Below are 26,970 nucleotides of genomic sequence, written 5' to 3'. Positions count from 1 at the left end.
CTGAGAAAGAGGGCCAGCCCAAGTCATTGGGTCAAAACATTGAGTCACCCTCTGACGCATGAATTATCGTGATTAAATATGCGGATTCCAAAGCTGAATTTGACTTCGCTCTTTGTAGGAAATGCAAGTCTGAGGAGCCTGAAACCATTTTAAAGACCATTATGTTCACAAGTGTTTATAGAAAACCAATTATGGCAACGTCAACAGGTTTGCGAGTGTTTTTACTGTCTGTACACAAGCATGTATACAGTGAACAAGATAACCTTGTAGTAGAGTATGATTTGCACCACACCAGCAATTTTCAGGCTTCTTAAGGACATCAGTATAAAGTTGGTCAAGTGGGTAGAGCCTTTTCAACCACATCGAATGGCCGATTGATTTGATGTTGTCTGATGTGAAAGGGGCTTCTGAGTCGCTGATTCTAGGGTGGCTGTATGGCTACTAAGCAAAGTTGTTTTGTGTGAATATAGTGCTAGCCATAAGGAGGGAAATGCATCTCTCCTCTTTGTTACTTGTGCTTTGTTTTTTAACTAAATGGACCCTCATTCAACAAGGATGTACACTCTCTTCGCTCCTTAAATGTATAGTTTACATTTCTGGGGTCTTTTATATAATTTCAGTTTTTGTTGTGTTTTTAAAAGAATGTGTATAAAAAAGTGTAACAAAAAGCCGCGTGACGGCAGTAAAAATAAGACGCATTCGCGTCCAAAAATAAACTCTCGCCTCTCTCATCTCTGACACGAGCGGTGGCACGCAGTTTGCTACAGTGGTGGCCCGTACGGGGAGGACGGCAGGAAGAGAGACGAGAGTTTATTTTTGGACGCGAATGCGTCTTTTATTTTTACTGCCGTCACGCGGCTTTTTGTTACACTTTTTTATACACACACACAATTTCCCGGCTGACCGTCCGTCAGCCCTTCATCCGTCTCCAGTCAGCCCGTTCCGTCTGTGTAGACCGGCTTTTTAAGCGTCCAGGCTCACTGTCGAGGTAATCAGCACATTGTTCATTAATCAAACAATTCACCATCAGTGCTGATTAATAATCCCCAACAGCTGTGGCGCAGAGTTCCGAGAGCCGCCCCGCCCACCCTACCACAAGGCCTATAATTTTTTGAAGAATAATCAGCTAGTATACATGTACAATCTCTGGAAACATAACATTGCTGTGCGAAGTTTGGAGTTACTTACTGTATTTTCCTGCTTTAGACCAATATCCCTATATACCTGTCACTGTAAAGCAGAAACTGTTGTAAATACCTGAAACATCACGCCCAAAAACTGTCTTGGCAGACTGAACATGCATTAAAACTGGAATAATATTAAAACCTCAAAGTGAATAAAATATTGTTTAATAAATGAAGAAGCAAAGAGAGTGTTGTGCTTCTGGAATGTTTGTCCACTTTTGGTCTGCACCTTGTTCTGTGTCTCATTTACAAACGAAATGGACCTGCCCACGTGCCGTAGGTGGAGGATTCCATCAAAATGGCAGCAGCCCTTCTGTCGGACCTCTCTGGGTACCGTCCATTCGTAAGGTTCTCCGACGACCTGCAGGAGCAGCTCCGGGCTTATGAGCAGGACCAGTTTGACGACTGGTCACGAGACATCCAATCAGGGCTCTCCGATCCAAAGTCTGGAATCAGGTGATCAGATAATTCTGTTGTTGTTCACTGTGCTCTCTATTGACCCATCAATCAATGAGTCAGTCAGCAGATCAAGCGATAAATCTGTCAAAATATGTAACAGAATGCCCGTTAGGTTTCCACCGAGCCCTACACAAGCACTCAGTATTTTGTTATGTGCGCCATGCAGTATATTACTAGAGGTAACATACTGGTAGTGTAATATTATGTAAATACTGAAGTCTGAAGTAATGTTTGAACAAAGCAAATATTTTGGTTTGATGAGATTGGGCACCCCTCCAGCCTGCAGGCCAGCAGCCGTGTGATGGAGCTGGACCACGTGGACGGGAAGCTGAAGATCCAGTACTCGGACCGGCTGGTGACCCTGCTGAGAGAGGTCCGCCAGCTCTCGGCCTTGGGGTTCGCCATTCCCGCCAAAATCCAGCAGGCCGCCAATACGGCGGACAAGTTCTACAGACAGGCCATCATCCTCAAACAGGCGCGTGCCCATCATAACCGGAGTTCTCAAACACAGAAACGATTTGACCTTTGCTGACTCGTAGCACGGCCAGTGTTGCCATTGTGTAAATGCTGTATTTTTTGGCAGGTGGCTCATTTTTACAACACCATAGATCAACAGATGATTCCTTCCCAGAGGCCCATGATGCTGAACTACGCCTTGGCGTTTGAACAAGTGATAAAGGTATTTATTATTGCAGTGAATATTTATGTTTTTCATTACATCCTGTTCAAAAGAAGTCCAGTGCATATATAATGTATGATCTATGCATTATATATGCACCATCTGTTCTGAGCTACTGTAATAGTGTGCCATTTTTTTATGAGAGCTTGCTGTTTGCATAATTAAATCCGAGTGTGCACTATCAATCATTTGCTGGATTGCACAAAATAATTATGATTGGTCTGTCTTTTAATAATCAATCATTGCTTAATTGTGTAAAGAAACCAGCTATAGGGTAAGGTTATTTACTTCAAAAGACAGGTTGGGGCAGCACACACGTTTGTATGTTCTCCCCGTGTCTGTGTGGGTTTCCTCCAGATACTCTGATTTCCTCCCACAGTCCAAAGACATGCAGGTTAGGCTAATTAGACATTCTAAATTGCCCATAGTTATGAGTGTGCGAGAGATTGTTGTGTGTGCCCTGTGATGGATTGGCGACCTATACTGGGTGTATTCCTACCTCTTGCCCAGTTCTCACAGGGATAGGCTTCAGCTTCCCCTCACCCTCCGCAACCCTGATCAGGAATAAGCGGGATAGAAAATGAGTGGATGGATGGACTTACCGGTTGCAAGCTCTGGTCAAGAAAACTGTAGGCCCTACTTAAGGTGTATAGTTTCATGGTTATATTTCTGTTTTTCTCATCACAAATGCACACCTGTGGTTTTACTTTGGCCACCAAAAGCAGAGCCCACGGTCCCAATCCCGGGAGTCAGGGGGCAAGCTGCAGATCACCTGGGACAATCCCAAAGAGCTGGAGGTGTACATCGGCAAGCTGCAGTCCTCCGCAGAGAACCTGTCCACCCAAAACAGGAAGTTGAGGAAGTGGCACACGGACTTCACCGAGAAGGTACACATCCTGACCAGACCAGTTGCACTTCCTTTCCTGGAGGGCTGGTGTCCTGAAAATGTCACGGCTGATTGGATTGACTGTGTGCTGGCTCTGCGGTCGCTAGGCCAGAAGGCTGAAGGGTGTCTGGGGGTTGTCACACCCGGGCTCTTAATTAGCCAGAAACAAGGGCAGGAAAGGACAGAAATCCTTTTTTTCTCAATTGCTCGAAGTTTAAAGATGCCAGTCAGACCAACAGGGTCTCCAGGTCTTGACTGAATCTGTAGCGCACTTTAATGCAGTTTAATGAAATGCTGTGAGGTCTTGGACAGCATGCTCGTTCACATATTTGTAGGCACTCGATGGGAGGTCTTAGCGATGATGTGATATGGAACCGCAACATATAGCTGTTCTCCCAGCCTTAAAACTGCCGTCATGCTGCTGGGTCTTCACAGGTGGTGACTCTAATGAACGTTGACCTCCTGCGTCACCAGCAGCGATGGAAGGACGGGTTACAGGAGCTGCGAACGGGATTTGCTGCGCTAGAGTCACAGGTAACACTAATAGTATGGAACAGGCGAGGAGGGTCTTGGGATAGAATTATGAAGAGGTTGAAGGAGTGCCAGTTGTGGATGGGGTAGTTGGAGGCAGACAGGTCTACAGTAACATGTCTTAAAGACTTATGTTGGATCAGGTGAAAAATGGATAATGGACTCTGTCCATGTTACTTTAGATGATTTAGATTAGCAGTTTGTTGTAGTGACCAGGGCACACACCCTGTGAATGTGTTCCTTGATTGGTGAAAGAAGTTGCCTGTGAGTGGGGTGACGGTCATGGTAGCCCTGGATGACCTTGACCTTGGCGGTAACGTGGTGTCTACTCAGGGTTTCCGGTCGGGAGACATGCGGGCCTGGCGCCAGCACTGGAACCATCAGCTGTACAAAGCCCTGGAGCACCAGTACCAAGTCGGACTGGAAGCCCTCAACAAGAACCTTCCGGAAATCAACGTGGACCTGACTTTCAAGTGAGCTGCTCTTTTGTAGACTCGTCAAGCTCACACCTTTAACTCCACAACACTAGTGTCCTGTTCCAAAGCCAGAAGGACAGGCTCGTACATAGACCAGAAAAAAAAATTGTTCCCGAAGAATTTGTCCGTATTCAGTGGTTAGTCGTACGTCATAGTAAATGAGGAACTGAGTTTAACATGACATGGTTGCAGGTGCCTCAGGCTTTTATAGTCCTGAACAAGCAACCAGACAGTGTGTTTGCATATGCTGTGTGAATGAATTACACAATGAAAGCTATGTCTGCTATGTCAGTCACCCAGGAAGGGTGTCTGTTGAGTAAATAATGGTGATAATATTATCAATGGCAGATAAGTAGAGAAAGAAAAACCCCACAGTCAATTATTTGTTCTGCAGTTCGTCACTTCTGCCACTGGTTGAGGATCTGAAATTTTGATCTGTCGGTTGTGTATATAAAATAAATAAAAATCATAATAATTGTTAGATAATTTATATAAATATCATAAATATTTGGTTCACATCTTTTGTAATGATGGTCTGCAGGGCAAGGAATAAGTTGCTGTGTTTTTGATGTGTTGAGACGTTTATGGGTGGCAGAGGTTCTTGCTGTGTGCACTTGTGGCCTATGTTCAGTGACGTCAGGAGAGTTTCAGCATACTGTCTGTGTCCCAGGCAGGGCAGGCTCCAGTTCAGGCCCCCGTTTGAGGAAGTGAGAGCCAAGTACTTCAGAGAGATGAAGCGCTTCATCTCCATCCCCAACCAGTTCAAAGGAGTCAGTGAGCCAGGGGAGGAGCCCATCTTCCCCGTGATGATTGACAGGAACGCGAGCGGCTTCGTCACCATTTTCAGCAAGGCAGAAGACCTCTTTAGCCGGCTCTTGCTTGTGCAGGACAAGTTCAAGGTGCGCTGGATTCCCCACCGGGGCATTTAATCAGGCTCTAATTCTGCTGGCGTTGTGCCGTTAAGAGTGACCCAGGTCATTAGAAAACTGAAAATAGAAAGTTTTTTTTTCACTATGGCATATGTGTGCTTTTTGTTTTTCGCAGCTTTTTTTTGGCTCAGGGGAATCCCCCGTCTGGCCTCAAGGTTTTTCCTCTTTCTTTTTGGGTTGTTGAACACGCTGCTGTTAGACCGCACATTCTACACTGAAACTGGCAGCGTGGCACATAGCGTATCCACCAGTGAGGAGCTTTCCAGAATGCTACATTTCCATTTATAATTGGGCCGCAGGAGGGCATTTTGTCATCATGTAGAGAACCACATAAAGCCCTTTGGTGGTAGTGTAGAGATCTGCACAAAGCCTTTGGTGGTAGTGTACAGATCCATACAGTCCTTCGGTGGAAATGTAGATATGCGTGTAGTCCTTTGGTTTTAATTATGAGGTGCACGTGATGCCTTTAGTGGTAATGTAGCTCAGCTTACTCACCACTATAGTAGATCTAATTATTGGTGCCATTGGACAGTTATGGCTGAGGCAGTGGCCATTTATTTGTGGCAAACTACGAAGTGGCTCACTGGGAAGTATCCCGTTTAGCCACATCTGTCTGTCCTGAACTTTTAACCCTAAACATAATGAATATTTCCCAAGTTTGGGAGCCATTGAAATGAATGAAAAATATAGTGTAGAAGAAGCAGGGAAGTGGAACTTGTCCTTAGATTAGAATAAAAATAAGTAAGAATAAGCAGTAGTGAGTGTTGAATGTTCGCTTACTTTGTGAGTTGAAGTGGTGTAGATGCCCTGATTGGTGAAAGCGATGATCTTGATTTGCCCTGTAGGAGTGGGTGGTGCTGGGTCAGGTGGATCTCGAAGCTCTTGTTGAGAGGCATGTCCACACAGTGCAGGACTGGGAGAGGAACTTCAAGGCCCTGAAGGTCAGGGGGAAGGAGTCGGAACGCTTACCCAGGTATCGGAACAGATGTGCGCCATGTCACATCCAAAATGCCTAATTATACTGCAAAACTTAATTTACAAAATGTGGGGAAAAAAAGAACCTCCACTCCTCAACCGCATGCAGATGAGAGTTTCGCCTCCTAGATTTCCCAGGGGTTGACAACGTAGGCTCAGTGTGAATACACCACTTTTCCCTTAATTGGCTGGAAAATAGGCAGAATGGGCTCTAAATGAGGGGAAATGAGAAATCGCATTATCATGAGACCCTGTATACCGTGAAGGGTTGTTTATGAGCAAGATTGCATCTCCTTTTATTTTAATTTGATGGCCTCAAGCATTTTTTGAATGCTCCCCTGAAACAGACTAAAGTTAGAAATGGTCCTCACATTCCCCCTGGTCCTCATTGAGTTAGCAGAGGGAATGAGTTATACCACAGCAAACAGGGCCGTCCTCTAAAGAATGCTGCCCCCCCTTATGTCATTGCACTATTCCACGTCAGCATCTTTCCTTCAAATAATTGTGTTCTGCCTTTGGCAACCCTACTTGAGGTGAACCTGCCCACCTCTTCAACAGAGCAGTTTTAAGTTTCCTAACATGTCTGTCTGCTTCGCAGCACTGAGAAGGTGGACTGCATAACTGTCAACTGTGACCCTGTGAAGGCAGTGGTCGATGATTTGATCCAGAGGCTGTTTGATGCCCTTCTCCTGTCTTTGAGGAAATCTATCCAGGGTAGGTCATTTTGTCACATAGCTCTAATTCAGAGCCGTGGATTTAAGCCCACTTCTGTGATTACAGAAACATATTAAGAAGTGAAGTGCCATGATTGTATTATGATTGCTGTTTGCGTGGTTCTTCAGAGATTGAAGCTGCAGTTTTGCCTTTAGGATTTTGGTGAAGAATGCGTAGGCCGTTCTCCCTGCGCTCTTTCTCGCACACACATTCTAATGGTTGCTGTCTTGCCTCTTCAGCACACACGCAGGACATTGACACCTTTGTCACTGGAGCCATGGAAACCTTATCAACCCGGCCTGAGAGCATCGATGAAATAGGCGAGGCCAACATCAAGCACGGGGAACTGCAAGAGAGGAAGCCCAACGTAAACACTCGCCCTCGTAGGCTTTTCTGTTCACAGCACCTGTCTTTTGAAGTGATATGCAAATTATACTGTAAAGCTTGCAGCTGTGAAACAGCTGGAAATAACATTAGCATGACCGAAAATGCTTCATTGTCCAAACTTGTGCTGGATATGCGATGCGAGTGGAGGCTTTTAGTTACGGGAGGAACAGCGGCGGTCGCATTGGCCTAAAGGCTTTCCCCACATGCTGCTCACAACGGGAGAAAGAAAATGGGCCGTGTTAAGATTTGTCCTGTTAAGAGGGCCGAGTGTGAAATACATGTCAATTTTCTGAAATGGGTTCTGCGCAGTGCTTTGTGGACATTGCGTGGCTCAAATGCATTTACGAACATTTTACTTTACAACTGGATTAAAATTCCTATATTAAAGAAAATGGAACTTCTCAGTTCTAAATGGATTTTCGAATTGCCTTGAACATAAACGGCTGCACAGTCAGAGTTATAGAGTTAGGGTTCATGTTAGAGACTTTAAATCACCAGATGGACTACTTATGCTGCTTCCCTTCCCTGTTGCTTCCCTTCCATCTCATAAGTTCTGGCCCCTGGTTAGTTGTGAGCAAATTAAGGTGTTTTGGCGACAGGATGTTCAGTTACATAAATGGCGGTCAGAAGAAGTATTTCCTCTCTTATTTTCAATTGACAGGACCAGCTGAGTGGGGTGAGAGTTTTAGGAATTCTGGAATTACATTCTCGCAGGGGCAAGAATAAGGATTTAGAAATAAAATTAAGGGCTAATTTAATTTCCTTGCTAGTTTACAAATAGTATAGCCAGAACGAGAGCCGAGGGTCCAGATAGTGCTTATCATCCCAGCTGAATACACATGGAGCTGTCACATTGAGGCGTAGTGTCGCACCATACCAATAAGGTGCCAACACTGCCCAACTTTCAGTCTAAATTATGTAGAGTGTGATATCCTGTTGCTATAGATGATCTTTAATTACCCCATTGCTGGCCTGTGCCTGCAGGTCTTGCCCCTGTTCCAGGAAGCGGAGGATAAAAACAGATTGCTGCGCACGGTGGCGGGCGGGGGCCTGGACTCCATCAGCTCCCTGAGAGCCAAGTGGGACAAGTTTGAGCTGATGATGGAGAGCCACCAGCTGATGATCAAAGAGCAGGTACGCGCCTCGCACCCTGCCACAGTCACCCGGCCCTCATGTCTCCATCAAGATTATCACTGTCGTACATTTAAACCTGTACACTTAAAATGGCGATAACTCATCCTGAGGGTTTGAACTCTTAACTTGCGACTTGTGCGTGTCCATGGTTCCCAGGTGGAGGTGATGAGGTCCAATGCGGAAACCCAGATCCAGGCGTACCTACAGGAGCTGGAGAAGTTTCGCGCTCGCTGGGACCAGCTGAAGCCCAGCAGTGATGTCATCGAGTCCGGTGACCAGGAGGCCCTTCAGAAATGTGTTCAGACCATTAAAGAGAAGAAGGCCGAGTTTGACGAGCTGGAGAGCACACGCAAGAAGCTCATGTGCGTGTTGCACTCAGTCTTGCTTTTTTTCTCATACTTTGTGAATTTACCTCTTGCCGTTGCAAAATAACTCTAAATTTGATGGTGGCATTTCTGGTCAGACAGAGACAGAGGTTAACCAAACCCTGGTCCCGTTCCTTTCACAGTGAGGATTGCCGCCACTTTGACCTGGCCCCGCCCGACTTCTCCCTCGCCCTGGAAACCATCAAAGACATGGAGGAACTCTCTGAGATGTGGTCGATGTATGAGGAATTCCAGGAGGGCTTTCAGGACAAGGCGAAGGAAGACTGGATAACATTCAGGTACAGAAGGACTGCCTTACTCTTCTTAAACGATGTGATCTGTCTCTGTTATGACTTGCGATGACCTCCACCTGTCCTTCCCAGGAGCAAAACCTACGTTTTCGAAGAGTTTCTCTTCACCTGGCACGACAGGCTCAGAAAACTGGACGAGCACACCACCATGACTGTCAAACTGCAGAAGGAGGTAGACAAGTACAAGGTAAAACCCGGATAAAGGTTTTTGGTATTCTGTTCAGATTTTAATGGAGTGAAAAATCACAGCAGAGAACAAAACGTGGAAAAGTCCTTGTTTACATCATTGAAGTTTGTTTTACAGTGGGGATTTTGGAATTGTTTCTTTGCCCACATTTAGGAGTGTAGGAGAGTCCAATGGTGTTCACACATGTATTGATATAGCAAAAATCCTCACTTAGGCTTTCCAGTTTTTAGAAGAAAACAATCCTTAAGAGCATTTTGAATCTCTTCAGTGGCACTTTTATGGGGGCATATGCTGGAGCTTCTTTGTAAATTATATTTTTTTCTGGGTTTCTGTACTATACTGCTGGGTTCTTAGTGAAATTGTCAGTGGTCATCAACGGAGTAGCTGCATCTCACTCTGCACTGGACCCTCACATAACCCCTCCCTCACCCCTGATTGGTGTTTGTGGTGTAGGGGGTGGTTCCGGTGCTGAAGTACGTCCGGGGCGAGCACCTCTCGCAGGACCACTGGCTGGACCTCTTCCGTCTCCTGGGACTGCCCCGAGGTACCACGCTGGAGAAGCTGCTTTTCGGTGACCTGCTCAAGGTCGCTGATGCCATCGTGGACAAGGCAATGGAGCTGAAGGTCTGGCCTGGGCTGATTTGATTTGGGTTTTTTCAGATGTGCTGCTTTTGCGTTTCTGATTTTAGATTTTGGTTCTCGCGTATTTACTTCTTGATTCTTCACTTCCTGTCCCGTGATCGTGTTGTTTAATCGCTCTCTATTGGTCAAGGATGAATGGAATTTCCAGTTAAAAAGCAAAGTAATATATTTATGGCTAGATCGTTAATAGTGATATTGTGTGGAATTAATTTTACAGGGTTGGGAGTGGGGGGGATTTTACACTATAGTCTAAATCTTCCCAAACATATTCAGGGTAATTCATAACAGTTGGTGGTAGCATGCCTGATACGCATGGCTGTTTTTGCAGAATCATAACAGTAGTGTTTGCATAATTTATCTATTGGCTTCAGCTTATCATAGTAGTCCCATTCCTTCCACATTAGCATATAGATTTTGAGGTATAGGCTACATACGATGTACTGGTTTGATTGTTTGCAGGTGTTTCTTAGTAATCTGATTAAAAATTAGAAGACAGATTGAAACTGGTCAATCACATTTCAAGCAGCCAAAAAAAACGGTTACGCTGAAATATATCCTGAACGACAGTGCTTAAGTGTGTGAAAGCAACTTGGATGCCTTCTAAACCAATCATTTTTCAGAATGGTGATGCTTGCGGACCGAAAAAAAAATCACACAGTCAGGCCAAAGTACACTCATCTGAATATGAACTGTAGGGGCAGTGTTGTTCTCGTGGGGGTGGGGAAATTACAGTTTGCTTAGTTCCTGGCTTGTTGGTGTTCATAGAAATTGTTTTCATGTCAATTATAGAAGTGAGAAGTTACGGTGATGCTATTGCACCCACCCCCACCTCCCACCCCAGACCCTCAGAGAGCCGTTTTTTATAATATGTTATCATAGCATCCCTACCTATTCTAGCATATTTTTTGTTTTCCTTTTAATTTAATTTAATGCCTTATTGTTATTTATTTATTTCTATGTGCATTCTTTTTGGAAAATTGTTAATAAGGACCGAAATAAATTACTACTACTACCTATCCTAAAATATTATTTTGAAATGTGTAATTAATTTGACTGCGTCTTAAGAATGAATTTTGTTTGTTCTTCCAGGACCTGAACAGCCGCGCACAGGCCGAAGTGAGCATCCGTGAGGCCCTGCGGGAGCTGGACCTGTGGGGGGTGGGGGCCGGGTTCACCCTGACTGACTACGTGGACAGCCAGAGCCGGACGCTCAAGCTCATCAAGGACTGGAAGGACATGGTCAACCAGGTGGGCGACAATCGCTGCCTGCTGCAGTCCCTGAAGGACTCGCCCTACTACAAGGGCTTCGAGGACAAGGTCTCTCTGTGGGAGACCAGGCTGGCCGACCTGGACGAGTACCTGCACAACCTCAACGCCATCCAGAGGAAGTGGGTCTACCTGGAACCCATATTTGGGCGTGGGGCCTTGCCCAGGGAGCAGGCCCGCTTCAAGAGGGTGGATGAAGACTTCAGGTCAGTGTCTACAGCGCACCGGCTTTAATAGGTAGTACATGGTGTGCAGGTCTGTGTTTTTGAGTGCAGCTGTGTGTGTCTTTTTGTGTCTGCTGGTGAGAGCAGCTGTTTGAGTGTGTTTATTCATATGAGGATTTCTGTTTTATATGTCTGCATTTTTTGTGCCTGCATCCATTCTGTGCTTGTGTCTGTGTGGTTGGAGTTTTATGTCTGTTTTCTGTCCATTTATTGTCCTGTTTCTTTCGAGTTTCTGTTTTAGGTTAGTCCCTGCTTTTTTGGCTGCATTCCGATTCTGGCTTGTTCAGTGTGTTGAGTTCTTAGTCTGTATTTCTGTCCCTGTTATTTCCTGTCTCTTGTTCTTTTTCGAGTTTGAGGTTAGTCCCTTGTTTTCCTGACAGCGTGTGATAACTGCGGTTACCTGTCCTCGGTTAGCCCTTGTATTCCTGTCTGGCTGTAGTCCCTGTGTATTTCCTTTCTGGCTGTGGTCCCTGTGTATTTCCTGTCTGGCTGTAGTTCCAGTGTATTTTCTGTCTGGCTGCAGTACCTGTGTTTTTCCTATCTGGCTGTAGTCCCCATGTATTTCCTATCTGGCTGTAATCCCTGTGTATTTCCTGTCTGGCTGTAGTACCAGTATATTTCCTGTCTGGCTGTAGTTCCTGTGTATTTCCTGTCTGGCTGTAGTTCCAGTGTATTTTCTGTCTGGCTGCAGTACCTGTGTTTTTCCTATCTGGCTGTAGTCCCCATGTATTTCCTATCTGGCTGTAATCCCTGTGTATTTCCTGTCTGGCTGTAGTACCAGTATATTTCCTGTCTGGCTGTAGTTCCTGTGTATTTCCTGTCTGGCTGTAGTCCCTGAGTATTACATGCCTGGCTGTAGTTCCTGTGTATTTTCTGTTTGACTGTAGTCCCTGTGTATTTCCTGTCTGGCTGTAGTTCCAGTGTATTTTCTGTCTGGCTGTAGTACCTGTGTATTTCCTGTCTGGCTGTAATTCCAGTGTATTTTCTGTCTGGCTGTAGTACCTGTGTATTTCCTGTCTGGCTGTAGTACCTGTGTATTTCCTGTCTGGCTGTAGTACCTGTGTATTTCCTGTCTGGCTGTAGTACCTGTGTATTTCCTGTCTGGCTGTAGTCCCTGTGTATTTCCTGTCTGGCTGTAGTTCCTGTGTATTTCCTGTCTGGCTGTAGTACCTGTGTATTTCATGTCTATAGTCTATGTTTAGTTCCTGTCTAGCTGTAGTCCCTGTGCATTTCCTGTCTGACTGTAGTCCCTGTGTACCTACTATATGTATGTTTCCTGCATTCAGTGTCTGTGTGTTTCTTGCAGGTCTATCATGGCTGACGTGCAGAGGGACAGCAGGGTGATGTCACTTGCCGCTCGTGTCGGAATCAGAAACTCCCTCATCACCATCCTTGACCAGCTTCAGAGGTGCCAGAAGTCTCTCAACGAGTTCTTGGAGGTAATCAGGAACTACAGACAAGTTGCTGCATTCAGGGGAGGAAAATTCCCTTGCCTGGTTCCTTAATGAGTTAATAGAAAATAGAGAAATAGAGTGCCACATAGAACAACATTTATGAAAGTGTGTACTGTGCAGTCAAAAATATTTATTGTTCCCAAGACACTTTTTTGTGTTTATCGCTATTTTTAATAGCACAATTTATTAATTTTTAATAACAGCATAATGTCTGTGGTATTTGGTGTATACTAATTTCCCATATGCTTTTTATTAAGATAATTACAGTTGTAATTAAGTTTTATTAGTCCTTCTGCTTTTATTTCCCTGTTTCTGAATAATGGTGGCCAGAACAAAGGAAGCTAAGCTAAGTTAGGATATCTGCACAGTATCTACACATCACATTCGCAATTATCAAATTATCACTGAGGTCCATGGAAACTGTGCTTACACAGTGCACTTCAGTGATTCTGTAGTGACTTATAAGGACATTGGTTTGAGTCAGCCTTTTAATTTATAATTTTTGAAAAGAAGTAATGCCTGTGGAGGTATTTTCAGATACCAGAGTCCCCCTGAGACCTGTGTCCCTGTGAGATCTGAGTCAGTGTACTAAACACTTCTCATAGGGAGGTGAATCCCCTTGGTATTAAAATCTTGCGGGTTCAAAGTGACGCAAAAGGCATTAATAAAAATGACGTGTTTCTCCATCCTTCATGGGCTTCTCTGTTAAAAAACATGAACAGCGGTCTCTATGGTCTGTGCAATTTTAGACCAGCATACGTGTTACACTACCATAAAGGTAAAGCATGTTATCACATAGTGCCTCTGCGTCACTTAGTGGTTTCAGTGAAATGTAGAGAAAAATCTAAGAGAGCTTGGTATTTTCTTGTCTGTTGAGTTTCTAATCTGTCTGGCAGTGCAGTTAGGCTGGGCCTTCTCTTTAGCACACAGAGGTTAGCGGCAGGCTAGCCTTGGCTTCACTCGCACTGAGAGCTCGTTTGTGTCCGCAGGAGAAGCGGTCGGCCTTCCCTCGGTTTTATTTCATCGGGGACGATGATCTCCTGGAGATCCTGGGCCAGGCCACCAACCCTGCGGTCATCCAGTCCCACCTGAAGAAGCTGTTTGCCGGTGCGTGGGCCTGGCAGCCTGGCGTAGCGTCACGCTCAGACACAGGGCACACATTAGAATGAGTCCATAGAGGATGGGGTTGTAATGCTAGTGACTGCACAACCATGGCTAAGCAAGTGGCAGCTTTCAATGTTGTGTAGCGTTGGTGCACTGCTAACACAGACGCACACACACCAGGACACACACATACTCACACACACACAGCCCCGCACATACACACACACTCACACAGTAGTGTAGACCTGTCTATATACACACACACAAGTCACACAAACACAGTGTATGTAAGTAGCACTAAATCCAGGGCTTTTTCTTGTGGTTATTTTATACTGAAGAAATATTTAATCATTTGAAGGTTATTTGAATCTCCTTTGAATATATGATTGAAATTCCTGTGTGCCTGTGCGTGTACGCATGCGGGTGTGTGTGTGTGTGTGTGTGTGTTTTGCAGGTATCAGCAGTGTGGATTTTGACGAAGGCTACCAGAACATCACAGCCATGAAGTCCCTGGAGGGCGAGGTGGTCCTCCTGAGAAACATGATCCGCATCTCCAATGATGTAGAGGTGAGGCAGGCCTGCTCAATGAGTGTGTTTACCTGTGTCCTGCTCCATCGTGCAGTTGTGTAAAGTCTCTGTTTTGTGTGTGTGTGTGTGTGTATGGGTGTGTGTGCGTGTGCGTGTATGCGTGCGTGTGCTCCAGGTTTGGCTGAGTAATCTGTCCGTAGAGATGAAGGAGACCCTGAAGCAGCTCCTCTGTGAGTGTGTGATGGCGGGTAAAAGGGGAGATGTGGATCCCTCGCGCTACCCCTCACAGGTAAATCTGCTCTGCTCTCACCCTTCCATGACCCCACTTTACCAGCGCTCAGGTAGCCCAGGGCTACCAAAGGACTGTTGAGGGTTTTTAATGAGTTTAACCTTTATTTAACCTGCAAATCCCATTGAGTTGTCAAATCTCTTTTATAAGAGAGACCTGGCGAAATAAGGGTAAGAATAATCCATATTAATCTGTATTTCAAGGGCTGCATGTAGAAATGAGAAAAAAAAGAGATTTTGGGGGAAAAGCACAAAGCTATTGCAGCAGGCATACTGCATGTGTACATGCCTGTATCTCTTTATACTACATGGCACACCAACCTGTCTTTTCCCTCCCGTGTCAATGAGTCTTGTGATAAAATGGACCGAGGAAATGTATGTTATTCACTCATTTTCTTAACTTGACTGTACTGTGGTTTTTATAAACATCATTTCCCCCGTCTTCTGGTGATATAGTATGTATTACTGCCTTGTTGATTTTCCTTGTTAACACGTTTCTAAGGAGAATGAGAATTTAAGAGTTTTTATTGCTATTGCTTCTGGATTACAGTAATTTTCACTAATTATGGCATTTTAAATAATTTGGGTATTTCTAAGAGATCTTAAATTAGGACCTCCACTGGATCTTCTTTGTCTACAGACTTCTGTTCATTTTGAAATGAGGCCTTGTGGACCTTTCTTGGCAGTCTGATCAAATCTTTTTTTCAAAATTAATATCTTGAAGTAAGAAAATTAGTTAATGATTCATTTTTAAGGCAGACTATCCCTTTCAGCTGTCAGCTAAGTCATTCCGGAGTGCTGGGACCGTTGTATGGCAGTTAGCTGTGATGGTAACAGCTGCGGGTATGTTTTTATGGCTAACGTAGGTTCATCTGCAGCAGTGCACTGAAGCCTGGTGCTGTGTGTTCAGATGATGAAGAACACGCAGGAGTGGCTCTACTTTAGCGCTGTCAGGTGGTAACGGGTGAATAGGGAGGACTCTGGTTTGACTTCTCCCTCAGATCCTGTGCCTAGCAGAGCAGATACAGTTCACTGAGGATGTGGAGAAGGCCATCCACCATCAGAGCCTGCAGCAGCTAGAGCTGGAGCTGATGGCGAAGCTAGAACACTACACCAGCGTGGACAGCAGCACAGAGGACACGGGGGGTGCAGGTGTGTGTGTGCGTGTGCGCGTGTTTGTGTGTGTGTTTGCATGTTGTGTATGTGTGCATGCATTCAAATATGTATATCTGTGAGAAATTGCTTGGGTGTGCGTGGACTGCACCTTCCTTTCAGGCAGTGAATATCTTTATGTTGGTGATTGTGAGTGTCAGTTAGTATGTGCTTGAGAGATAGCATGAGTGTCACATCATGTATTAAATAACATTTAAATCACCTTCATTTCATATGGCTCTTTCTGTAAAGACTGCTTGAATTTCTGGCTTCAAAAAGTACATCAGATCTATTTATTAGTTTTGAAGAGTAATTATCGCCAACCAAACCAAAGAAAACTAAATTCTCTCTACAGACAGTTGTTTGAATTCTTAAGCTCCATTATATGGACATGAAATGTGGGTTCATCAAACTATTACTCTTAATATGATTTTCCTGAGGTAATAAGCAAGCGCTGTATTATGGCTGTGTTATGTATGTGTTGTGGCTGTGTTGCAGATGGTTGTGAATGTGTTGCGGATGGTTGTGGCTGTGTTCCGGATGGTTGTGGCTGTGTTCCGGATGGTTGTGGCTGTGTTCCGGATGGTTGTGGCTGTGTTCCGGATGGTTGTGAATGTGTTCCGGATGGTTGTGAATGTGTTGCGGATGGTTGCGAATGTGTTGCGGATGGTTGCGGCTGTGTTCCGGATGGTTGCGAATGTGTTGCGGATGGTTGTGGCTGTGTTCCGGATGGTTGTGGCTGTGTTCCGGATGGTTGTGGCTGTGTTCCGGATGGTTGTGGCTGTGTTCCGGATGGTTGTGGCTGTGTTGCGGATGGTTGTGAATGTGTTCCGGATGGTTGTGAATGTGTTGTGAATGTGTTGCGGATGGTTGCGAATGTGTTCCGGATGGTTGTGAATGTGTTGTGAATGTGTTGCGGATGGTTGTGGCTGTGTTCCGGATGGTTGTGAATGTGTTGCGGATGGTTGTGAATGTGTTGCGGATGGTTGTGAATGTGTTCCGGATGGTTGTGGCTGTGTTCCGGATGGTTGTGGCTGTGTTCCGGATGGTTGTGGCTGTGTTCCGGATGGTTGTGGCTGTGTTCCGGATGGTTGTGGCTGTGTTCCGGATGGTTGTGGCTGTGTTCCGGATGGTATGGGCTGTTTCATGGCTGTGTTGATGGTTGTGGCTGTGTTCCGGATGGTTGTGAATGTGTTCCGGATGGTTGTGGCTGTGTTCCGGATGGTTGTGGCTGTGTTCCGGATGGTTGTGAATGTGTTCCGGATGGTTGTGAATGTGTTGTGAATGTGTTGCGGATGGTTGTGAATGTGTTGCGGATGGTTGTGAATGTGATGTGGCTGTGTTGTAAATATGTGCGTTGGGCCTGCAGACTCCAGTGTGCTGCAGCTGAAGCTGAAAGCTCTGATCCTGGACATCATCCACAACATCGAGGTGGTGAAGCAGCTGATGGAGGCCCAGACCCACTCCACTGAGGCCTGGGCCTGGAAGAAGCAGCTCCGCTTTTACCTGCGACAGGACAGACACTGCTACATCCAGATGGTGGATGCAGAGTTCCACTACACCTACGAGTACCAGGTAGGATATGATGTGGAGTTATACTACACCTACAAGTACCAGTTTGGACATGGTGTGGAGTTATACTACACCTACGAGTACCAGGTAGGATATGATGTGGAGTTATACTACACCTGGGATCACATTGATCACATGTCCTCCTGTGTATGCTATGTACGTTCAATGTACAATCTTATGCACATATCCATCAGCACTCCTGCACTTTATATATGGTTAATATTTAAATATTTAATACTCCTATTCCCACTGTCCATATCCCCCATCTGTACAGGCTGGTACTTATTTGCTGTTAATATTTAACACTATGTTTAATATTATGTGTATTTTTATTATGTGTGATATTTCTTTGATATATTTTAGATATTTTCTATATTTTGCTCTTGCGTCTACGTAGTTGCTGCCTGCCATGTCACAAGAATTTCTTTGCTCAGAATGACCTGTGTTATACTGTGCACTTGACAAATAAAAACACTTTGACTTTGACTTTGACCTACAAGTACCAGGTAGGATATGATGTGGAGTTTATACTACACCTTTGAGTACCAGGTAGGACATGATGTGGAGTTATACAAAATACAACAAAAAAAGCTTGACTGGTTTGATATTGCAACACAAATGCAAGTGTCATTTGATGCCCTGTTGGTGCTGTAAATTAAATGTGGAAAAATATGGAAATTATGGCCTAATCAATAACTTATATTTGTTTGGTTTTATTGGCTGATGCTGACACTGCCCTTTTTTACATTACAGCACTAATGCAAACTGCAACCAAGTTTCCACATACATTGAAGAGGAAGATTAGGGCATGCTAACAGTTCTATTTGTAAAAGCAACTTTTTTACTTTAATAAGCAGAGGGTGCAAGTCCAGGGAGCTACTGAGACCCTGTGTGGCTTTGTTTGTTAGCTTAGCTTTTAAAATGATCAGTTTAAAATAATAGACAAATTCATCTGACTGATTGGGTTGCTTTAGAGCATGAATATATAATTTATTAATCCATAATTGGTTCTCAATCTAGGGGTACGACTCCTTTTGGGGTCACAAGGTTCATTTTGGGGATGACTAATTTATACCCGATAAAAATGTCAGTTGACAGTCATTACTTGAAAATTGCTGAAAGTAATCTGTATGCTTCCGCAGTCTGCCTTTTACTGTGAAATTATTAAACTATGGTTACTTCCCAAGTGGCTGCTTGGTAGACTTCACACAGCAGATGCAGGGCTCCGGTTTCCCGTGATTGTTGCTGGTTACACACTGTAGTCAAGCGGACATGTTTCTTGGAAAAGTGTGGTGAACCCCGAGGCGTGGAGGCGATGGTAGAATACCTCGAAGAAAAATTCCTCCGCTGCGCTTTCAATTGGACAGGGGACTGAGAGCCCCACGCAACGCGTCACGCGCGGAGAGCCGGGGGAAAAACTCAGCCTTTAACTCCCGGAAACCGCTGCGCCGCTTGCACACACAACACCTCCCCTTCCCAGAAAAGACCTGGATTTTTATCTGAGGAGAGCTGAAAGGTGTAAAGTTATGGCAGACTGCGCTAAAAACTTCAGCTTATGAAAACTGCAAAGGGACTGTTCGTTTGTGTGGTTTCTCGCTCGGTTACAAATACTGATAAGCCTCACGCAGAAGGGGAAGGCTTTTTAAAAGGTCTTGTGCGAAAGAGGCACCGTCGGTGGTACTGACATTAAAAGGTCCTGTCTCACAGTTGAGGACACACTTCTCTTCTTTCTCAACCACACGTCACGGAGCTTTTGTGACTAAGGACACGCCCCTCACTAGATAATTCTTTTATGGTAAACACCAGGGGAAAGGGAGTTTTTCATGTGTCCTGTCTGAGGGTTTGCAGGGGTTCTTTGTGAAATTGGGTTGTGTCCTCAAAAGGTTTGAAACCTGCTCTACAGTAGTTCTGGGCTGCGTCCCAATAGTCTTTTTTTTTGCTTAGGAAGGTTCCTAACTGAGTGAAATGACCCGGAAGTATCTAAGTGGCAGCCATGATAAGAGCTGTTCGAATTCTCTAAATGCTAAAGAAAGGTGCTTCAATGCTTCCTATCTTATCTCCTTTAGCATAGGGGCACACTGGACCGTCCTTTATGAAAGGAAAGGAGATGATGCCGTCCCACAATTCCTTACGGCAGCAACATTTAAAGCGAAGCACCATTCGGCCGTTCACGAAAACAAATGATCAACATGACTGAGTTGTGTGGTGGTTCTTAAGCTCTTATATGCGTAGGCTTATAATCAGATCATAATCAGCATATTAACCTTACCTCAGAAGTCTGTCTTTCAAGAAAAAGGGATATGAGATGTTTTTAGCCAAATTATATTTTCAATTCCACGTTTGAAACTTATGAATGATGATATGTACAGTAGTAAATTTGTAGGCCTAACACGGTATGCCTATCTTGCATTAAATTTAATGAATTATTTTCATACAATCATACTAATTGGGATTCACGTCTATAAATATGAGTGGACAGGAAGGTGAGCGTGAGCAACCATTCTCAATGTGACAACCATTTCGTTTCACTTTTGTGACTGGTAGCCTATATTCATTTTTTATTTCAGTTCCAACCTTGGTAATGAAGTAATATTTAACAACACGGTAAGAACGCATGGGGCGAAGTATCTAAGATGCGCTTTTAGTAGTCCACCTTCGGAACATTGTAGTTTCACCACGGCAGACCCACGTCAATAACATCCGCCGTCGCATAATTACGTATCCTAATGTAAGTGCAGTCGGATTCTCTTAGCACCGCGGTTGTCTTTTCCTAAGTCCTTATGAATTCTCCTTCACATCTTTCCTTAACCTCATGACGTTTTCCATCGAGGTCAAGGAAAAGTGGTTAGGAAAAGACATAGGACGTAAATTTTTATTTGACTATTCGGACGCAGCCCTGGTGCGAATAGGTTAGTGATACATGTGGGCCACCAGATGGCGCAGCAGATCCAAAGATGGTAATTGCTATGCGGTGGATGGAGTGTGTGGATCCAGACACACTCTCCTCAGCTGGGTTCACCCTCCATGCCCGTGCTAGTCAGGCTCGGATGTGTTGTTATTCGGGTGCTCACAGCATAGCATTACGTTACCCTTTCTCTCTCTGTCTCTTTTTCTCTTTCTCTCTTTTTCATTGTCCTCATTCCTCTCCCACGCTCTGCCCCCCCCCCCGCACACAGGGCAATGCTGCCAAGCTGGTCCACACCCCCCTGACAGATAAGTGCTATCTCACCCTCACACAAGCCATGAAGATGGGCTTAGGAGGCAATCCCTATGGGCCGGCGGGGACTGGCAAGACTGAGTCGGTCAAGGCCCTGGGAGGGCTGTTCGGCCGACAGGTCCTGGTGTTCAACTGTGACGAGGTACGCGCGGCACACGCACATGGAAGAAAACACACTCATACGCACAAACGGACACAAACACACTCGCATAAACACAGACACGCACACGCACAGACACGCACACGCACACACGCACAGACACACACACACACGCAGTCTCTCCCCTGCACATCTCCAGGGTAAAACCCATATCAGGAGCTGAGGAATTCCTGATGTGCCTCTTAAATCACGAGTAGTTAAATAAACTTTCTTGTCTTCGGATCCCTTGAGCAAATTAACACAAACGAAAGACGCGTGTGGGATTTCCAGATGTGTAGAAGCATGGTGTTCCTTGTGTAAATTTAAAGCACAGCCGCCAGTAGCAGACATGTGACAGGCATGACTGTGCCGTGCTCAGTGGTGCTCAGTGGTGCTCAGTGGTGCTGAATGGTGCGCTCCGTGTTCCTGCTGAAGGGCATCGATGTGAAGTCGATGGGGCGTATCTTCGTGGGGCTGGTGAAGTGCGGGGCGTGGGGCTGCTTCGACGAGTTCAACCGGCTGGAGGAGGCCGTGCTGTCGGCCGTGTCCATGCAGATCCAGGCCATTCAGAACTCGCTGAAGAACCAGAGGAACACCTGCGAGCTCCTGGGCAAGGAGGTGAGCATCTGAAGCACACCTGACCCATCATCAGACACACCATCTTCACACCTGTGTTGGTAACTTCCCTTCACACCTGTGTTGGAACGCAACAGTGTCAAGATAGACCTGTTCTGTTATATGGTTCTGTCATGACACACACTCACATGTATATCATAAAATACTTGCACCTTTATCAAGGCACACTTGATCATATCAAGTGATGATATAGAGATTCAGACCTGAACCAAAACGCACGTGTGAGTTACTGACTAAATAGGTGTCTAACTTCAATCTCGTCCAGGTGGACCTGGATCCCAACTCTGGGATCTTCATCACTCTGAACCCGGCGGGGAAGGGCTACGGAGGGAGACAGAAGCTCCCGGACAACCTCAAGCAGCTCTTCCGGCCGGTGGCCATGTCGCGGCCAGACAACGACCTCATCGCTGAGGTCATCCTCTACTCGGAGGGCTTCAAGGAAGGCAAGGTCCTGGGCTGCAAGCTGGTGGCCATCTTCAACCTCTCCAGGTGGGCCCCGCCGGTGTGGCCAGAGTCCTGACCCTCCCCCGACACCCAGCGCCTCAGGGAGCGCTGAGATATCCGCCATGACCGCCATTACCAGCGCAGGGGAGAAAGAGCACAGTCTCGCCTGCTTTTCACTTTCACGCTTATTATGAGAAGCTGTAATTCACGGCCAGATTCCTGCACAGGCGGAAAGTAAATCTGCTGTAATATCATATTGCCTGCTGCTCAAATCCCTTTAGTGGGTGGAGGCTCCAATCTCTCTCTTTCCCCCCCACCACGCTTTCTCTCAGCCTGCCTCAGTCACCTTGTCTCTCAATTATCTTTCTCCCTAGATTTTCATCTATAAGATGGTGATTATTATGTGCTAATCCTCAAGTAAGTCCAAAGTTTGTGCCTGTAAAGTTAGCGGTCAGATAGGGGGGAAAAAAACAGTTTGTAGCATTAGGAGGTGTATACGTGTGCTTCCTAAATCATTTAGTTGTGAGTGGAGTAAGTCTGTCCTGTTGGTTTTAATTTCCACCCTAATATGACAGACCTGATTTTACTAATTAGCAGCTGAAGGCGATCTCCAGCTGTTGAATGAGGTGTGCTTTTTTAGGGTTTGTGTGAAAACCTGCAGGACGGTAGATCTCCAGGAACAGGGTTGGGCAGTAAGTCATCGTGCGTGGCTGTCAGGAATTGGCGTTCTCCTCCCTCACCTCACATTCTTTGCTGCCGTTTCTGACGCGTCCTCTCCCCCCGTCCAGGGAGCTGCTGACCCCCCAGCAGCACTACGACTGGGGCCTGCGGGCCCTGAAGACGGTGCTGCGCGGCTGCGGGGGCCTCCTCCAGCAGCAGAGGAGGAGCAGCGGCGGGAACAAGGGTAAGGAGGCCTCCTCTCCCTCTCTTTCTGTCCTCACCCGCCCTCCGTAGTTCTCCGGCCTTCTGCTCCTCCCGCTTTAAGACCACGCCGTCGATGTCACGGCAACCCCCCGTTCAGCCTCTGACTCATCCTTGTGCTTCCAGAAGCTTCCAAAAGGGCTTCTCTCTGGGCCTATTAGCCCTCAGCTTTAGCTCTGAACTTTCTTGCTGGCTAAGTGCTAGCGATAACAGCTTCATTTGTTGTTCGGTGACTAACAGCGCTCTTAGAGAGCTAAAATATTGGAAAGCTAAAGGCCATTAAGCTATTTAAGGAGCAGACGTATACACCTGAGTGGAACAGCAGGCAGAAGGGGAGAGGTAAGGAGTAGACGGCTTCCCCAGCAGGCTTTCGCTCCAGACATCATATTTCAGGTGTAGGCGGTGCGTAATCAGCCTCCCGCAGCCGGCCGTTTTTCAGCCCCCCCCCCCCGGGTTCCTGTCTGCGCAGCCCAGGAGAGCCACATCGTGGTGCAGGCCCTGCGGCTCAACACCATGTCCAAGCTGACCTTCGCCGACAGCTCCCGGTTCGACGCCCTGGTGCGGGACGTCTTCCCCGGCGTGGACTTCAAGGACGTGGAGTACGAGACGCTGAGCGCCGCCCTGGAGGCCGTCTTCGAGGAGGCCAAGCTGGAGATCATCCCCAGCCAGGTGCTCCCTCGCCCAGTCGCACAAAACAAGCAGACCGTTCTTAGGAGGTGCAGAGTTAACTGTTGGTTATTCATTGTTCAAAAAATCAAAACTTACATAAGCCAAGTCACTGCGTAATGTTTTTTTTTTAAAGATTCTTTGCGCACATTTAAAGCCATTTTTAGGTTTTGTTTCTCAAAAGTTATTTGCCTTTTAAGCACCTTTTTCCACCTCCTTCTGTTTTCTGCATGCGATACAATTCGATTTCAATAATTTTCCTGAGATTAACCTATGGAGTGCTTGCTCCTGCAGAAAGTAGTGTAGCTGGTTTTGTTTTATATCTTCACATCTCATATACACGTGACATGGATTGTTTTTTTGAGCAGGCATTTTGTACCATGAGAGTAACTCCATATAATCCTGCCAATCTACTGGGCCCTTTACTTAAAGGATACAGCACCAGCATTCCAGCTGAAAATAGAATCTATACCCTGTCCAATGAGGCTTTGAGACTGCTAACTGCCAGTAACTGCTGCTGATGCTGCTGCTAACTCTTTAGCTTGTTCTGTAGAGGATGATTTCCTTTGCCTGTGTCCAGATGAGAAAATCTCACTGCCCTTTAGGGATCTGTCATTATGACTGACTCAGCACGTGTTAAGAAGGGCATGGTCACTGTGAGTTCAGGAAGAATGCTGAATTTTTACTGTTTTGATCATTTTTATTAGGTCATTTCGTGAACGCTGACCTTAGGTTCTAACTGCTTTAGTACAGGCCTTGGATTATAAAATGTGCCTACTTGCATATACTCTTAAGCTATTTATTAGCTAATTATAAGTCAAGCATGAAACAGTCTTTGGGAATGAAGAAGCGCATGGTCATCATATTCAGTCCATGCTGGGTGGATGGTAGACGTAGTTTCTGTGCTCAGGCTCGCGTGTGAGAGCGCATCACTGAATTAATGATGGGCGTGGAGCTGCAGGTAGGCGAGGGGATGAATATTCTATGGGAACAGGGTCAGTTCCACCCGCAGGCGGCCTGCCGATCCTGTAAGGCGTCAGTGCCCCGATAGCCCTGCCTGAGGAGAAACGTCACATTCGATCGCTCAGTGTCCGTCCCCTCGGCCCCTTGAGCTCAGTCCCTCACAGCCCCCCTCCCTGTTCTCCGCTTCTCTCTCCTGCCCGTCAAACTTTCTCCACCAACTCCGGCTCCCGCCTGCTGTTGCTCATGTCCTCCACCCATCTCCACCCACCTCCTCCCCTCTCCACACATTCGGCTATCTCCTGCCATGTCTCTCCACTCTGTTACTGGTGTCCTAGATTTCCCTCCTTTCCACACCTGTGAGAGTGGTGATGTAGGACTGTGCTCAGGGCACAGGGCAGACATTATGGGCTTTAGTACCGTTTCCATAGCAGCCGCTAACATCGTTAGTGGAGGAGAGCAGTGCAGGGCAGCATCGTGAATGAGAACTGTACCTTTCCTGCTGTGCGAGAGTTTTGCAACACAACAGCCCATGTCCCATTGAGTGAGCCAGTGGAGAGGATGAACGAATGAACGGATGAATGAGGAAAGGGATGAGCGAGTGAGTAAACGGAGGGTCCCCGCAGATAAAGAAGGCCCTGGAGCTGTACGAGCAGCTGCGGCAGCGGATGGGCGTGGTCATCGTGGGGCCCAGCGGGGCGGGGAAGTCCACGCTGTGGCGCACGCTGCGGGCGGCGCTGGCGCGCGGCGGGAAGGCGGTCCGGCAGTACACCATGAACCCCAAAGCCATGCCGCGCCAGCAGCTGCTGGGACACATCGACATGGACACCCGCGAGTGGTCCGACGGGGTCCTGACCAACAGCGCCCGCCAGGTGGTCCGTGAGCCGCAGGGTAAGCCCGCCCAGGCCTCTGCACCGCTCCCCTTTCAGCATTCGCCCCTGACGCGTGCTCACATTCAGGAGCACATCTACTAATTGGGGTGCATTAGTGTGCTGCTAAATTTATTTTTCATCTTAGAAGTGAGTGTGCTCCTCGTAAAAAAACGTTAGTGTAGAGCCCTGCTGTCACAACACCCCCCCCCCCCACCCCCCCCAAACCAGGCTTGCACTACTGCTGTGATGGGGCTGTCAGTGACAATGGCTTTTTCAGCCGAGCCTTCTGTCAATGGGAATGTTCTAGATTTTTCACTCCCTGGCCCTGAACAGCAAGGTAGTTTTTACAGATAAACGTTTTATTACACAGAGGTACGATGCAGCGATGGGCGAAATTGCTGACACAGCTGTGTAAAATCCCACTATCAAGGCAGACTTGGCTGTTTTCAAAGCGGCACGTTGGGCCGCGTTCGTGGGGCGGGGTTAAAGACGTCACCCTTCTCTTCTCTCCGCCCCCCGGGCAGAGGTTAGCTCCTGGATCATCTGCGACGGCGACATCGACCCTGAGTGGATCGAGTCCCTCAACTCCGTCCTGGACGACAACCGCCTGCTCACCATGCCCAGCGGCGAGAGGATCCAGTTCGGCCCCAACGTCAACTTCGTCTTCGAGACGCACGACCTGAGCTGCGCCTCCCCGGCCACCATCTCGCGCATGGGAATGATCTTCCTCAGGTGAGCCCCGGCCTCGGGCTGGCAGACACACCCTTTCATTAGCCATAGCCGTGCTGATGACTCCTGCCTGACACGTCTCCGCTGGATTTTTCTGTCCCAGCGATGAAGACACTGACGTGAACTCTCTGGTGAAGTCGTGGCTGAAGGGTCAGCCGGACGAGTCCCGGGGTCACCTGGAGAACTGGATCGGAGATTACTTCCTGAAGAGCCTGGACTGGGTCCTGAAGCAGGTTTGCTCCGTCATTGTTTTGTGCATCTTTTACACCAGCAGTTCCCTGTTCCTGGAGATCTACTGTCCTGTAGGTTTTCACTCTGACCCTAACATAACACACCTCATTCAACAGCTAGAGATCTCACTGTGCTGGTAATTAGCTAAATCAGCTGTGCATAATTAGGATTGAAATGAAAATCAGCAGGACGGTAGATCTCCAGCAACAGGGTTGGGAGCCACTGTCTGACACGCAACTCCACACGAACCTTACCACACAGTTATAAGTCCTTCACTGGTTTTCATATATTCACATTATTTATTTGCCTATCAGGCACAAGAGATACAGGCTAACTCACAGAGCTAAATACCAATGGTTCCCAGTGAAGGGAATTAATTGTGCATTTATGGGTGCTCTGGGGGATGACGTCTCCTGCTGAGGCGGACGCTCACGTGACCGCTCGCGTCTCCGGGCTCTGTGACACATTTATTCTTATGATCCCATAATGCAGCCTGATATTTATGGAAGAAATTCGGGTTAGAGCAAGGGTAGAGCCTCGCTCAAAGGGTAATCGCTTAACCACTTCATTACACTGCACTGCCATTTCATACCACACGACCACCCCGTGTCCTGTGCCCACTGCAGTGGTCCACAACTTGGTTACGTATTCATAATCATGTATGCGTAGATGTGCATCTGGCGTACTGGATAGTTTTCTGATGCCCCT

The 26,970-nt window shown here is 46.6% G+C and overlaps 1 protein-coding gene across 4 annotated transcripts in view; it reads left to right on the top strand.

Annotated features, from left to right (window-relative positions):
* The window catches only part of dync2h1 (dynein cytoplasmic 2 heavy chain 1), a 154,552-nt gene that overhangs the window by 6,168 nt on the left and 121,414 nt on the right, over positions 1-26,970 (top strand). For 3 of the 4 annotated variants that reach the window (XM_064300939.1, XM_064300938.1, XM_064300941.1), the window contains 30 exons: positions 1,465-1,640; positions 1,923-2,118; positions 2,227-2,322; positions 3,045-3,209; positions 3,644-3,742; positions 4,073-4,212; positions 4,886-5,114; positions 5,990-6,117; positions 6,718-6,833; positions 7,073-7,200; positions 8,205-8,354; positions 8,511-8,716; positions 8,863-9,018; positions 9,103-9,217; positions 9,671-9,841; positions 10,949-11,331; positions 12,656-12,788; positions 13,793-13,910; positions 14,362-14,474; positions 14,611-14,724; positions 15,725-15,875; positions 17,245-17,450; positions 20,624-20,806; positions 21,239-21,421; positions 21,705-21,928; positions 22,672-22,787; positions 23,274-23,473; positions 25,057-25,321; positions 25,827-26,034; positions 26,135-26,264. In XM_064300939.1, coding sequence (XP_064157009.1) covers positions 1,465-1,640; positions 1,923-2,118; positions 2,227-2,322; positions 3,045-3,209; positions 3,644-3,742; positions 4,073-4,212; positions 4,886-5,114; positions 5,990-6,117; positions 6,718-6,833; positions 7,073-7,200; positions 8,205-8,354; positions 8,511-8,716; positions 8,863-9,018; positions 9,103-9,217; positions 9,671-9,841; positions 10,949-11,331; positions 12,656-12,788; positions 13,793-13,910; positions 14,362-14,474; positions 14,611-14,724; positions 15,725-15,875; positions 17,245-17,450; positions 20,624-20,806; positions 21,239-21,421; positions 21,705-21,928; positions 22,672-22,787; positions 23,274-23,473; positions 25,057-25,321; positions 25,827-26,034; positions 26,135-26,264 — 4,998 coding nt within the window. The remainder of the gene's footprint in view (positions 1-1,464; positions 1,641-1,922; positions 2,119-2,226; positions 2,323-3,044; positions 3,210-3,643; positions 3,743-4,072; positions 4,213-4,885; positions 5,115-5,989; positions 6,118-6,717; positions 6,834-7,072; positions 7,201-8,204; positions 8,355-8,510; positions 8,717-8,862; positions 9,019-9,102; positions 9,218-9,670; positions 9,842-10,948; positions 11,332-12,655; positions 12,789-13,792; positions 13,911-14,361; positions 14,475-14,610; positions 14,725-15,724; positions 15,876-17,244; positions 17,451-20,623; positions 20,807-21,238; positions 21,422-21,704; positions 21,929-22,671; positions 22,788-23,273; positions 23,474-25,056; positions 25,322-25,826; positions 26,035-26,134; positions 26,265-26,970) is intronic. The other variant, XM_064300940.1, reaches the window with a different exon arrangement.

This window comes from Anguilla rostrata, chromosome 12, assembly GCF_018555375.3.
Source record: "Anguilla rostrata isolate EN2019 chromosome 12, ASM1855537v3, whole genome shotgun sequence".
Classification (NCBI taxonomy): Eukaryota; Metazoa; Chordata; class Actinopteri; order Anguilliformes; family Anguillidae; genus Anguilla; species Anguilla rostrata.
Note: the sequence above shows the minus strand (reverse complement) of the source record. Positions and strands in the feature narration are given on the sequence as shown.